Source organism: Sander vitreus, chromosome 5 (assembly GCF_031162955.1).
Source record: "Sander vitreus isolate 19-12246 chromosome 5, sanVit1, whole genome shotgun sequence".
NCBI classification, from domain to species: domain Eukaryota; kingdom Metazoa; phylum Chordata; class Actinopteri; order Perciformes; family Percidae; genus Sander; species Sander vitreus.
This window is the reverse complement of record NC_135859.1, coordinates 5,371,873-5,387,094: the sequence shown is the minus strand read 5'-3', so window position 1 is coordinate 5,387,094 and position 15,222 is coordinate 5,371,873. Positions and strand designations below refer to the sequence as shown.

The window sequence follows — 15,222 nt, the reverse complement described above, 5'->3', positions numbered from 1 at the left end:
GAGTCAGGCTGGCATCATCTACACCTCGCTTTGATTTATAAGCAAACTGTAGTGGGTCCAAGCTCTCTCCGACCACGGTGATGAGTTCATCTGCAACAACTCTCTCCATGCATTTGCAGAGGATGGAGGTAAGCTCCACAGGTCATTCATCATTTTGACATTGGGTCGTTTGGGAACAGGTATGATAGTAGTTTCCTTCCACACCCTGGGTACAAAGCTGGCATCAAGGAACAGCTGGAAAAGTTGTGTCATCACACCAGCTAGCTGAGGTGCACCCTCCTTTAAGATGCGTCCCTTCAGTCCATCCGGGCCAGGAGCTTTGGTAGAATGGACACGAGTAAAGATGGAGGCAACCCTATTCTTCTCCACACAGATGGATTCAGACCAATGGCTCATGTTGTGTGGGATCCAACCCTCAGCAGGATCTGCATTGTTGAACCTGGTATAGAAAGTATTCAGTTCCTCTGCAAAGGCAGCAGGATCTGGGCATTGGATCGTACCAGCATTCTGCCCATCATGGTGTTAAGACACTTCCAGGCATCCCTCACATCTCCCCTGGTGAACCTCTCCTCCATTTTGTTCTTATAATTAAGCTTGGCAAGCTTGATCTTATGCTTTAGCTCTTTTCTGAGATCTTGGACACGTTGTTTGTTTCCTTGAATAAAAGCTAAATTTAGACAGTGTTTGGGGGGGGGGGGGTGCAGACCACTCTACCTCTGTCTCTCCCCTCCCCTCCATGAAGTACAGCTGAGCTGACGGTGCATACTGCACAGCAAACTCAGAACAACGTACAGCGAAGTATGTGACAAAGTCTAAAAAGATTTGCGCTCTGGAGTTTGGCTGATAAACTCTGCCATGAGACCCTAAATATCAGATCATCCAAAATGTCTTCGTATGTGGAAGTCTACTCTGAGTGATAGTGCTACGGAGCCAGGTTTTCAGGCGGCGAAGAGCTGAGAAAGACCTTTCGGTGCCAGAAGTAGACACTGGTAAACAGAGGCACAAGTGGATCAGCTGTTCCACGGTGAAGAGATCAGCTGTGCCAACCCGGTGAAAAGCCCTCTTGTTACTAAAATTATCCCTCTCTTCATCAACCAGAGATATTTATAAGCTATCATTTTATTGTCATCGCAGTTTGCTACAGCAAATGCAGATTTTTAATTGTCCGTATCTCCTACACCCATTGCCACTGTTGGTAGTGTCGGTAAATGATGTATAATATAGTTAAATATTTTAGTTTTAGTTTTTTTTAAAAATTCAAAAAGTTAATAATTTGGTGCTCCCCTTGCAGCAACTAATCTCTGTATTAGAGAACTGTATGTTTATGTGCGATGTGTCGCCATTTTTGTTTTCTCGACTGCCCAAGACAAATTTCTCCAAAAGGAGACAATAATCTTATCTCTCTTATCTTATCGTATGTCAAATGATGTTGTTATATGTAATGTTCCCAGCTTTCAAATGTTGTATACCACTTCTATGTGGACTACTACTGTTAACCTGCTATCACCCCCTTAACACCCCCTGTCCCCCACCCCTAACATGGGGCGGAATGCTAAGGCATTAACATTAAGTGTGCTACAGTAGAGTACTACAGTAATTGTAGCAAACACAGTCATACTTTTCAGAAGTGTGACTTTCTAGCAAGTTTATGTGCACCTTTTCAACAGGACTGGAAGTAAACGGCTTTCAGTAATACACTAAATCCTCAACTGTACCCTACAAAGCTATGTGAACAAAGTTTGTTAAGGATAAGGACAGGTAACTGTGAGTCAGAAATACCCAAAAGTCAAGGAAGCCACACGTCAAATAAATTGTACTTTTAGGGAGAGAATGGAAGCAATGTGGATAAATGGATAATTATATTCATGTTGTTGTCAAAAAAATAGAAATTAAAACTAAGATGCAAGCAGGATCCACTTTTGTGTGACCTACTGCATGCACACACCTAAAGAAACAAAGACTAAAGAAAAATTGGAGCATTGTGCATTGCATAGCCATCGCGGGGTGTCTTTGGTCTTCTCTGCGAAGTGACTTTGACAGCTGTGGAGATTAAGGAGCAGTCCATCGTACATGGCCCAAACAGCAGGGATTAGACTAAATATGCTCACTCTTGTCTCTGGCTCCTTCACTTAGTAAATCAATAAAACATGATTTTTCTAAAGTGACGGAGCACTTGTGTGTGTGTGTGTGTGTATATGTGTGTGTGTGTGTGTGTGTGTGTGTGTGTGTGTGTGTGTGTGTGTGTGTGTGTGTGTGTGTGTGTGTGTGTGTGTGTGTGTGTATGTGTGAAGGTGAGGTCGTGAGAGCAGAGCAGAGAGAAAAATACCTGCATAAAGGGGGAGAATGGCTCCGGGGACAACAAGGAGTCAGCTGCCAAGTGTTGCTGCTCACTTCTGCAGTTTGCTGAAAGCTCCTCTTTATGTTGTTCAAGATGTTGCAGCTCCGCTTACAGACACGCACAGGCATAATATATTACCTCCACGGGAGAGTTATTGTTAAAGGCCAAGAATTTAACTTGGATAAACTCGGCCAGCCCCCTCGCATATTCAGGTTGGCAAGTAGTGTTTGGGGATTTTAAAAGAAAATTGGATTCAACAAAAAACATCTTTAAACATGTTCATGCTTACTGAATTTCCATTTCCAGAGAAAGCGCTGATACCAGCTGCCAAAGAGAACCAAAATGGCTTTCATAAGTTCAGGCTTGTTGCTAAAAATCATATAAAACAAATGTGTAAAATCATATGTACTGTACTGTGCAACAACAAATCTGATAACAAGAAATAATTTCCTTAAAGCTGCATCTCATGATGTGCTGTAAGGTAAAGTTTCAGTGCGGAGGAGACTTTGAGCTCCTGGGGCATCGTGTGTTTGAAACTTACTGCTAATAAAGTCAAATAAAGTTCTACTGTATGTTTTGAAAAGTGAAAATATTAAACCCACGTAAAGAAAACATGCCAGCAAGATCTGTAGCCATCAGTTACTGGCACGGCACGACTGAGCTGCTAGTGTGAATGCAGCTCTGAAGAATCACACGACAAATTGCTGAATGAGACATCTCTTAATAAAGTCTTTATTGGCTGCTTCTGATTTTACAGCCGTTCAAAGGCAGGCACATATATCTTTGTTTAAAGTGCTGTGTGCGTTGCAGTTGCACTATAATCATTCCTTGAAGTGATCCACTAATAGCAGCATGTCTAAACAAATCACTGGATCAACGGATTCAAATTGCATATGTTTCAGACTGCTTTACACTTAAATAACCCCTGCACAACTTTGATTATAAAGTTGCAGCTGCGATGTCAAGTGTCCTGTTTTCTTTAGGGAGTGGTTTAGAATTTGATAAGTGGAACGGAACGCTAAAGAGCAAATAAGTGGAGCTTTACCCAACCCCAAATCTGCCTCTAATCCATAAAATTACACCTGTCACTAGAAAGTAAGATCTATTAGAACTACTTCCTGATCCGAGAAGGAAAAACCATTAAAACACACAAAGGCCCTCGATCAGCACTTAATTAACACATCAACCTTTTCCCCAGTGCTGGCAATCACTTCCCTATCTGCCAGATTAGTTTAATGACGTGAATACAGATAGGAAATGACCAAAACAACTTTGTGGATATGGCAGCGGAGGAAATAAGTATGCAAATAAAAAGAGAGAGGGAAGGAGGGGAGAGGATGGACGGAGAGAGAGAAGAGGGGATATAGCAATGGTCTTTTAACTTCTCCCTCCCCACAGTGGTCTAAACAGACATCCTATGGAGTCAAGTGTGTCATTTCAGCAGAGGGAACATCACTTAGATAACCACTCACACTGTATGTTCCAGTGCCTGTGTATCTCTTGCAAAATGTGAACGATCAGCGAAAGCAATTTCTAAAATGATGGTTATGTAAAGGACTGTAAAAAAAGTTTTTTATGGAGATTGAACCACTACTCAGTCGAAATGATCGAGCTAACTCAATAGTTGAGTATCACAAGAGCGACTTTGAGTCCTTGAAAAGCGCTATGCAAATTCAATTTATTATTATTATTATTATTATTATTATTATTATTAGAAAATGAGAATTTGTCGCAGCTGTAAAATGCATTCAAGCAATTCAATCTAGTTTTTTTGCAAACAATGTAAAAAGTAAATGTGTAAAAAAAAGAAGACACTTTCACAAGATAAGAATAACATCTGTTGTGTGAAATAATTTTACAAAGATAGTGGCCTGTAGGCGCGGGGCTCACGACAGGGGTGCCCGCTCTCTCCCATGCTATTTGCGATCTCTCTTGAACCGTTAGCCCAGGCAAATATGTATTGTCCAGATTAAATCTAATAACAACTCAATATTGTTATTTGCAGATGATATTTTACTGTACATATCTGACCTTGAAGACTCTGTTCCAAAAATCCTTAAGATCTTTAACGAATTTGGCTCAATCTCCGGCTATAAAATCAATTGGAATAAATCTAATCTGCTCCTGTTGAACAACAAACAGGTGACATCAGCTATTAGTGATACAATACCAACCCAAAGCAAAATTACATATTTGGGCATCACCATTCACGCATCGCTACAGCGAGTTGTCCAGGACAACTATGAAACTATATTAAGTAGTGTTCAAAGGGATCTGACTAATTGGTCTGCGTGCCTGCATCGCTACGGTCCAGGATTGCTGTCGTTAAAATGAACATAGTTCTTCGAGTGAATTTCTTAAGTACAATGATCCCCTTACCCCCACCAATAAATTTCTGGAAGAAACTTGATACCGTAATCCGGCAGTATATTTGGAATAGTAAACAACCTAGGCTAAAATACTCTACCCTGCAACGTACCACAAACACGGGAGGCCTGGCCCTCCCCAACCTTAAAGTGTACCACAAAGCTTTTCAGCTACGGGCCCTCACAGTGTGGATGGACCCCTCATCTACAGTTCCATGGAGAGAAATAGAGCAAAGCCTCACTGGAAGTCTAAGACTGCAAGATCTCGCCTTTGCAGGTGTGTGTCCAAAAAAGTGTATGCAGGTGGAGGAGCAACTACGCTACACCAATAAGTGGCATTTGAGCACCCCAATTTGGCACAACATGCGCTTAATGTCTGGTAACAAACATTTTGTTTGTAACCAGTGGAATGACAGAGGTATTTAGACAAGTTATTCAATGGGGAAGGTATGTTGAGTTTTGAGGACCTGAGAACTAGCTTTGAGATCCCTAGGACATCCTTTTTCCTTTATCTTCGCTTAAGGTCAGCCCGAAAATGTTATAGAGTACCATGGGGATAGGGCTGCAGCTATCGATTATTTTAGTAATCGAGTATTCTACCGATTATTCCATCGATTAATCGAGTAATCGGATAGAAATACTTTTGTTTTATTGAAGAGCAATAATATACAATAGTTTGGTTTAATTTTCGGAAAAAGCAACATTCTTATTGCCTACGTTGCTCTCAATATCATCTCTCAAAAAACTAAACATTAAGTGCATTTAAGTGCCATATTATATTGTTTTTAAAGAAAACATTTTCTGAAATGCAATAACAACCTCAAACTAAGGCACACATTAAACATACATAAACATTACCTTAAGTTGTGCAACTTAAATTTCAGAACTACAACTTTCAACCTGAGACTGATCTGTATATAGGCCTATATGTAAATATTAGTTATACTCAACCTATTTTCATTTATATATTATGCAATGCTACACAGCTCTGTTACACTTATGCTAGTAGAGCGTTGATCAGCTGTTTCTCCTTGAAGAGAGAGAGTGAGAGAAAATGGTGCGCAACAATCAGCTGTTTTTCCGAAGAGATAGTCAGTCTAGTCGGCTCTTTAGATCAAATTGTTTTAAATTTCAAATTTACTTTTGTCGGGTCCGCTTCGTGGAATGGATGATTAAGTTAGACTCAATGTTTTCTGTTGAGATGCTGAAGCATTGATGTTGTGCTAATATTGTGGTAAGCTAGTTTGATTTTGCAGTAGACACACTGTACAGAGTGTTTGCTTTAACTACGTTTGAACTGATTCCAAACTATGGACACTTCTTGTCATTTTCTCCAGCCTGTCTCTTCTCTAAGCCCCTCACTATTTACGCTCTCTTTCTTTATTTTGTAAACTGCGCCATCAGTTTCGTGGCATGTGTCGCCAGCAGCGTCAGCCCAGTGTGCGACGGTAATAATCATCCATGCGGAAACACTGTGAGCAATACAATGTTTGTAACATTGATTAAACGAAGCTTCGAAGCAAATCATTTTGCATCAAGGATTTTTAGTAATCGAATTATTCAAGTTACTCGAGGAATCGTTTCAGCCCTACATGTCATTAAATGGCTTGTTGATTTTCCTGAGAGAGGATTAGTGTCCAGGATTTATGCTAAACTGATGCAAGTATCCGTAGGAGAACTCCCAATAGTAAAGAAATGGGAGTGAGAGCTGAGCCCGGAGGGGAACGTAACTAATTGGGAGACAGTTTCCCACTGTTCCAAGAACCCAAATCACCAGCAGATCCACTTCAACAAATGTCATAGGACATATTGGACACCTCAGAAGAGATACGTCTCTAAAGGCATTCCTACTCCCTATTGCACGTTCTGCCAACCTGAACAAACTGGAACTTTCCTGCACATGGTCTGGGAGTGTGAACAGGTGCATGAGTTTTGGAATAAAACAACATCAATAATATCTGATGTGATTGGATGTCGACTTCCTACTGACCTGAATGGGCGGTCACCAGTATAATGAAAGCACAGAGACTTATCACCCAGTTCTGTAGTTCCCTTTAACTCCATGGAGAAGTTTAGCATCTTTCAGCTCATGGTTTTGGCCATGATATAAATTTTTTTGATTGGCTATCACCACTTTCATCAAACTTGTCTGCAGCAGCAGGCAGCTGTTTCCAACAAAAAACCCTCTGCTAAACTCACTTTACGCTACCTGCCCAGCACCATATTGCATATAGTATTTAGTATTTAGCAGCTAAAAAGCCAGATATTTCCCTCAGGAGTTGGTAAAGATCAAAACAGAGCTAAAAGGAGAGTGAATATTGGAATTAAATTCACCAGGTGGGTAAAAGAATGACTCCAAATAATTGACGGTGTACATAGGAAGCTGCTTGCTTGCATGTTCACAATTTCAAATGTTTAAGATAATATGTTAATTTTGTGTTTTGATGTCCCCCAAGTGACCAAAAATATTAATTCATGCAGGTTGTTCTTTATCACTTTACTGAATAAGAGTAACTAGTCAGTCCTTCCAGAAAAACGCAGAGTTTTTTTGTGATTGTTGCGGACAAAAATCCTTGATTATGCGGCACGTTTTCTTAACAAATTCGATAGAATATGGGGGATATTTATGTCAATTTTATGCAATGAAATTGCGGGAACTTGCAAAAACGGTGGTTTGATGAAAAAGAGAAAAAAAGTAATTCTCCCAACACCCTGCTTTTCGACAACAGGGGAAAATGGCTGCTCTTGTGTGAAGTAAACGCAACATTTTTCAACTTTCTGCTAAGATATATGTGACTTTTTTGCAACGAAAATGCGGGGATTATGAAATCATGCAAGCCCCGCATATTTCACGTGGAAATCTGCAATTTATGCGGTGAAAGTGCGGCGTATTTGAAAAAATGCGGCACCCGTAAATATGCAGACTTTGGCTGATTATGCTTTGGCTGAATTCTGCGATCGCATAATCGCGTTTTTCTGGAGGGACTGACTAGTGGGTCAATCTTCCAAAAACTTGCCGTATTCCTTGAAAGTGAAGTAATGTATGTGCTGACCTTTGCTGATCGTAGCCGGACTCCTTCCTGCGGCAGTGGAGAGTCACGACTCGGTGGCCTTCGCTGCGCACATCCTGACTAACTATCCACTGAGTGGGATTGCTGGGACGCGCCCCAAGAAAAGTCACTCCTTCTTTCAACTTCACCCTGTGGAGAAAGAAAAAAAGACATGTTTATTGAACGTGTAAGCCTGAAAGATTCTACTTCTGTTACCTAGAGGATCCTCATTTCAAAGCGTCCTTGCCAGCTGATTGATTTACGGCAGCTGCTTCCAGGCAGACAATTATATTTTTCTTTTTGTCATTCTGTCTAGCAATACATTATCCAGATGGTTCACTGCACTGTCTTGTCTTCAAAAGATGTCCCAGCTGTTATCTTGGTTGTGATCACACTGTTTTTGTTCCCCAAAACGCAATTGGCTGTTTTGTGTTATGTTTGTGTTATTTCATGTGTTCAACCAATCAATCAAGTAATCAAAACACAGCAAACACCTGCTATTTTAATGTGCAGTTTCTACATCCTGAACAGACTGATAAGTGAGCTAAAATCAGCTAAAATTAACTAATCAATTAGTAACTCTCTGACACTTTGGGATCTGCCATCCATGGTGAATGAAATGCTGTCTGCCATAAAAGGAGGCTGCTGTATAAGTGGTATGTGATGCAACCATCCCATTATGCCACTCCTTCACCTCCATCAGTAATAGATTCACTGTCTCGCAGTCTGAAAAGGACATTAAGGTTTCTTTGACTGCGGCAAAATTACAGCGTCAATGTCCTTGGCTCAGTGGACTACAAAGGAGGAAAGTGTCCATAAGACAGATTTTAATCGTTAAATTAAAATCTCCCTAACAGTAACCCATGCTGCAGAGCATATTCACTGTATCTACAGAGAGTGATCCAGATGTGAAAGTGTTGACATAAAATAGATTAAGACTAATGTTCCATAACATGTGAACAGTGTGATTCTATCTGTGAGTGACAGCGATGTTCCAGGATTTGAGAGAAGACTAAATCATTGAAGAAGGCCCAATCACTTTCCCTATCCAATCCATACCAGGTTGACAGATGAGACCAAAGATAGGACTTTCATCTCGAATGTGTTGCTCCACTTTAACATGCACTATGCGATTGCCTTTCCGTATGCCAATGAATATATCTGCCCTCTCCAGTCAAACTTCTTTCTTTGATATAATGTCATGTTGCGGAGTGAAAATGGGTAATATGACAGATGGTGTGTGTGTGTGTGTTTGAGCAGCAACGATATGTGTGCAGGGAGTAATGTTGCATCCACAGGTGTGATTCATTTAGTTTAATTAATGCTCCTGACCAGAGGGCGATAGTTAAAAGGTTATAGGTTTACTGAAATTAAAACATCTCGTGTTTATAGTTGCGTACTGAGAAGCGCAAGGGGCTCATATGGGTGAACATAATGGAACCCAACCAGAAGTTACTTTTAACTGGGCAGGAGAGGGAAACATAAATATGACATGCTTGGGTTTTTGTCGGGACGTCGTGAGGTATTTCAAATTTTGTGTCTTCCACTATGACCACACTACTCGGGGAAAATTAGCTTTAGATTATAGAGCGAGCAATGAAGGTTGTTCAGCAAAATGCTAGAGTAATGTAAATAACAGGTTTAGAGTACATGTTAAAGGAAACATCATTAATTTTCTTGTCATGGTAAGTATTTATGTATGTATTATAATTTTGTGCCATGCAGATTCAAAAGCTGTAAAGGAAAGGTCTCATTTTTATATTCAGCAGCTGTTATGTGGAATAGGTTACAGGCAAGCCTTAAGTTGATTAGCTCTACAGGAAACTTAAAGTCCTTCCTAAAGAGCTGAGTAGCCAGGTCCTAAATATAACTGGTGAATAGGTTGAGTTGCAGTAGGTCCTTAATACCCATTTTGTTTGTTTTTGTTGTTCATGCATTGCTAGAGTAATTGTGTCTGAGTTAAGAGAACATGTGTACATATGTTTAGGTGTAAGTTGAGCCATTTGTGCATACCTACGATTTTATGCTGTATAGCGTATTACATGTGGGCACACACACGCATGCACGCATGCACGCACGCACACACACACACACACACACACACACACACACACACACACACTTGAAAGTAAAAAGGCATGGGAGGGAAAGTCTCATGAAAGATACTGTTGGTTGCATTATGGGAAATGTAGAGCTGGTGTTTTTTTTTTTTACAATCTGGTATTTACAGTATTGTTGTATTGCTGTTTGTCATTATCCTCACTGGTTTTTGTAACAATACATACTGTATAATGACATAAATGTATTTAAATAAATAAATGAATATAAAAAAATATAGTTTTTCACATTGCATCACTTTTTCAACTGTTGTTTGTTGTTCTGTTGTTTATTTATTTTTTGAATAACTGGTCAAACAGGGTTATGATACCAAATGACCAGATGACAAATATGATTTTTCCCACTCCAGGGAGGATCCATAGCTCATAATACAAAGCAGCCACAAGATATTATATATTTGCAACCTCAAAAATCCCCAGTGTTCACAGTTTGCTAGAAAACTATATTTATATTCCCTTTCATCATCCTCTGACTGAAAGCAACAAGAACCTGCTTGCTAAAGTTAAACATACTGGAAAAGGAGGAAGTCACCACAACTTGTCTACTTTAGCTGGGGCAGGTGGAGGAGAAGTGGATAGAACAAAAAGTAAATAACAACACTTCATTAACCTACTGCAAATCCTGAAACACACAGGACATCACAAAGTAAAAGCTTACAGTGCCAATACACACACACACACACACACACACACACACACACACACACACACACACACACACACACACACACACACTAAATGGAAGATCCACTGTCCGAGCCAGAGTGAAAGGAAGTGCTGAGGAGGAACTCACTGGCAGTGAGCATACAATTGTAACACAAAGAGCTTATGCTTATCCTCGGGTCCCAACAGGCGCAGCGGGGTCTTGTATCTGTTCTCTTTACACTCCAGTGAGCAGGATGTCAATCAGTGCTTTCCAGTGAGACTTCAGAATGTTTTAAACACGGTCGAGTCTCAGAGGGGAGCCAGTCATTACTCCACAGACCATATCCGAGCTTACTGAGTGTTATAGTATGGTTGAAGTGTCCTTTATTGACTAAATGGTCATTCTAGCCTTGTACCCAGCCAGCGTAGGAGTATCCTGAAGGTTAAACAGCAGTCATCCAATACTAGTGACTATTTGATTCATGTTGTAACCTCGACCAGGGAATATATGCCTTCAAATAGGCCAGCTAAATACAGTCAAATAGCAATCTTAAAGTGCTCATATTATGCTTATTGGCTTTTTCCCTTTCCTTTATTGTGTTATATATCTTTTTGTGCATGTTATAGGTTTACAAAGTGAAAAAGCCCAAAGTCCACAGCAAAGGCACTTACCATCTCCAACAGAGAACACTGTTCACAAACTGCGTCAAACAGCTCTATTGTAGTCCAGCCTCTACTTCCGTGAAGAACGTGCGTCACTTTGTAACACGCGTTATAATGCTCGCCTAGCTGCTAGCGTGGCACGCCCTCATACTCTGCTTCTGACTTGGTAGCAGTCCTTACCTAGCTACTGCGCATGTGTGACTCCCAACAAAGATGGAACAGAAGTGAGATGCCTCACTCTGTAGCTAAAACAGAGAGCTCAACACACAGGGTGAAAAGAGGAGCTGCAGCAATGTGCAGTACAACAAAAATATGGTGTTTTTTGAAAGTTAAACCATGAATAGGTTTATGAACCTGAAAATTAGCATAATATAAGCACTTTTAATTGTATCAAAAAGTTGTGGAAAACTGAGTACTTTTACTTAATTACTGTACTTAAGCACATATTTGAGGGATTTATTTCCATGTTATGCTACTTTACACCTCTACTCGACTACATTTTAGAGGGAAATATTTTACTACATTTGTCTGAGTCTGAAGTTTATTTTCAGATCAAGATTTTATACATCAAACAGGCATTGATATGGATAAAACTACCCAACAGTATATGCAATAGTTAAAATAAGCTCTATCTATCTAACACTTCTAGTAATGCCATTTTGAATAATGAGTATTTTTATCATTTAAATACAGTTTGCAGCAAATACTACGATTTGCTGCACTTCTTCCACCTCTGTCAAAACTAATGTTTACCATAGAGTATATTTATTAAACTTAAGAGTAATGGCGTTTTCAAACTGCCTGATGAAATACAAAGTCAATGCAAAAAGCCAAATAGATGCAAATTTAGCGTGACTTGAAATATTCCAACTCCAGAAGAAGAGAGAGCATTTTGTGTGACGCTGTGTCACGAAAGCCTATCAGTGTATAGATTCTCCTGATGTCCTGATATTGTTGAATCAGAAATGGAGAAAGAAATCATAGCAGTCAGTGGGCACCCAGAGCTCTATTTTATAGTACCACATTATTTGGGTTAGACCAAACGAAAAAGGAGCTTTCTTGGGGAAAAGTAGGTGGGGAAGTTGGACTACCTGGTAAATTCTGAAAGGATGTGTCTGTTGCTGTGTGGATGGAGCAGCTATACTGTGCTGTTCATCTTCAACAGTCAGGCAACAGTGTTTTGCTGACAGTATTAAGTCACACTAAACGTAACTCCTCAAAACTGTCAGAAATCATCAGGGAGGCTGGCGAGTATTCATCTCCACTGTAGGAAGTCTGAGCCAAACTGAGCTGAACAAAGAGAAGAGAATGCAGGTAATAAGGAAGCAATCAGAGAGCACAGAGTGGTCCACTCCCGATTCTTATGCCATTTCATGTCATCATGACCCTTTCTTGGATAAAAAAAAAAGTGATGAAAATCATGCTGCAACTATTTTATATTTTATGCTCTTATTCTTTTTCTCTTTCAAGTCTGTCTTTCTCTCTCTCTCTCTCTCTCTCTCTCTCTCTCTCTCTCTCTCTCTCTACTGCCCATCAACCCTCACATTCCATTAAACTCCTTAGGGCCATCCTTAATAAATAGTGAGGAGATAAGAAGAAGAGCTACTTCTCAGCGGTGCAGTGGAGGGAATAAATATTTCCAGGGGAAATCCGACAATGGGAGTCCCCAATCACTGGTTTGTATCCTGGCTGTAACCCTGGCTGCACAACAGTTACCTCCGTGCCCTGTTTCCATCTGGCTTGTTGGCATGCATCCCGGGGTTTGGTGAACTATTCTGACCATTTCTCTCCACTGACTCCTCCGAGGGCCATATGCATCCACAATGAGCAGCTCCCCCAAGGAAGCAATTCCTGCTTTATTGTGCCATCCCGCCTACATAAACAGTGTCTGCAAGGACTGCAATGGCTCAGTGGGGGGGGGGGGCTGGGGGGGGCTGCGGTGTGGGGTCTTGGCAGAGAGACAGCGGGAGGACAGTACTTTGTGATGCTTTGTGGTTGTCGGCTAATGGAACAGTGTAAAGCACCATGCTCATCTGCTCGTCTGCTGCTTCACAGACCATAACTGCCTCAAGAGCAGACACTGGAACAAACACACACACACACACACACACCACACACACACACACACAGACACACACATAAACAGGGGCAAACAAAAAAATTAAATCAAGCCAAACGCCTACACTACAATTCTGAAGTGACTCATCAAAACAGGCTTATTTTATTTCTGCAATGTAAAGTAAGAAATGGAAACTTTTGCAAAGTCGTAAAATAAAATAAATAAAAAAGGATTTTCCATGGTTTTCTACTGATTCTGTGTTTCTGTGTGTCTAATAGTGTATGCCAGGGGTCCTGTCTTCATACATTGTGGCATTATTGATATTTATTTTGGTCCAGAGCAAAGTATGTCAACAACTATTGGACAGCTTGCCATGACATTTGGTACAGATTTCCATTACACCAAGACGATGAATCCCAATGCCCTCTGACTTTTCATTCTAATGCCGAAGAAGATCAAAGAATGAATATCTCAGCATCTACCAGATGGATTGTCATCTGTAAATAGATACTACTGCTAAATAGATAGACACAAATACAAAACAATACATTGTAAAATATTATTTCACATGGCGAAACTATCAAAATTGTCCCTATACGTGAGCAAATGCACAAAATGGCTTTAGTGATGGTGAGCCTATGATTTTTCCTTGAGTTTGTTGAGGCAGCCTTAGCATTAGCATGGACAAGGGGACACAGGAGGACATATCCAACAGCAATCATCTTAATGTGTGGTTCTGAATGTTGGCAAACAACCAGAGCTTATATAAAAATGATTGAGGCATTCCACAATGGGTGTCTGGGAAAGGTATTTGGCATCTTCAAGATCAAAAATCAAAAGCCAGAACATCAACACTGGAATAAGGCAGCACAGCGTCCGTGATGGCTGTACCATGTGCTGCGAATGGAGGAAGATTGCATCCAAAAGGATGCGCTGAGGGAAAAGAAAACCTAGAAGACCAAAAATGACCTGGTGCAGAACTGTGCTACTGACAAACTAGCCAAGATGTGGCTCAATATGTTGCCATGGATAGGGAATGGTGGAGGGAGCGCATTGTGACCTGATGTCAGGGGATGGGGGGTACAGGGGATGAAAAGGATTACATAAGTAAGAGACTTTTCCTTAAGCACCATCATGAGGTTGACATCTTTGGTTTGGAATGAAATGTGTCAACAACCATTGGATGGATTGCTACATGGATTGGTACAGACTTTCATGTTTCCCTCGGGATGAATTTTAGTAACTTTAGCGATCCCTGAACTTTTCGTCTAGTGCCATCATCAGGTCAAATTTTCATTTTGTCCAATACTTTGGTTGATGACTAAATACCTGCAAACCCAATGACATTCCCATCAGCCTCAGCTGTACTTTGTGTTCCAGGCTACTAAGCAAATGTTAATATTCTAAAGCAAAACGGTGAACATAATAAACATTTTACCTTAGCATTAATGTTGCATGCTTAGCATGCTGATGGTAGCACTGATGTGTTTAAGTACAGCCTCAGAAAGATGATAGCACGGCTGCAGACACCCAGTCTTGTTTCCTTTTCAAAAAGAAAAGGACAATAGAGGAAGCAAATACTGTAGGTAAGGCCATGTGTGGGTAGGAGTTTAGGTAGATAGAAAAACAGTGAGAAAGAAAATGCAGGTTAGAGAAGAGACTGTGTGCATGAGTCAATGTTTGCAGGCACAGAGCATGACCGTACACTCTGCAGTTACTTCAATCAGTGTGTCGTGCTGCTCATCTCATTCATTCAACAGAGAAGGAAAACAGATACTATAGATTACAAGAGACAGAAATGAGCGCTGCATGTAGACGTACAGGGGCTCAGAGGTTTTTTAACCGTTAAAATCATCATAAAATGTTAATTGGACAACAGCAGAATGATTGAAATATGATGCACTGACACAACACTTGACACAACACTGGACACTTTTGAGTACCTTCATAAAAACTGAAATATAAGCATAAGGGCGGGGACAGA

General features: G+C 40.5%; 1 protein-coding gene across 1 annotated transcript in view; it reads right to left on the bottom strand.

Moving 5' to 3' along the window:
- LOC144517915 (transmembrane protein 132C) overlaps positions 1 to 15,222 on the bottom strand; it is a 177,868-nt gene that overhangs the window by 82,118 nt on the left and 80,528 nt on the right. The window contains exon 3 of the mRNA XM_078250165.1: positions 7,758 to 7,904. Within this exon, the coding sequence (XP_078106291.1) occupies positions 7,758 to 7,904 (147 nt within the window). The remainder of the gene's footprint in view (positions 1 to 7,757; positions 7,905 to 15,222) is intronic.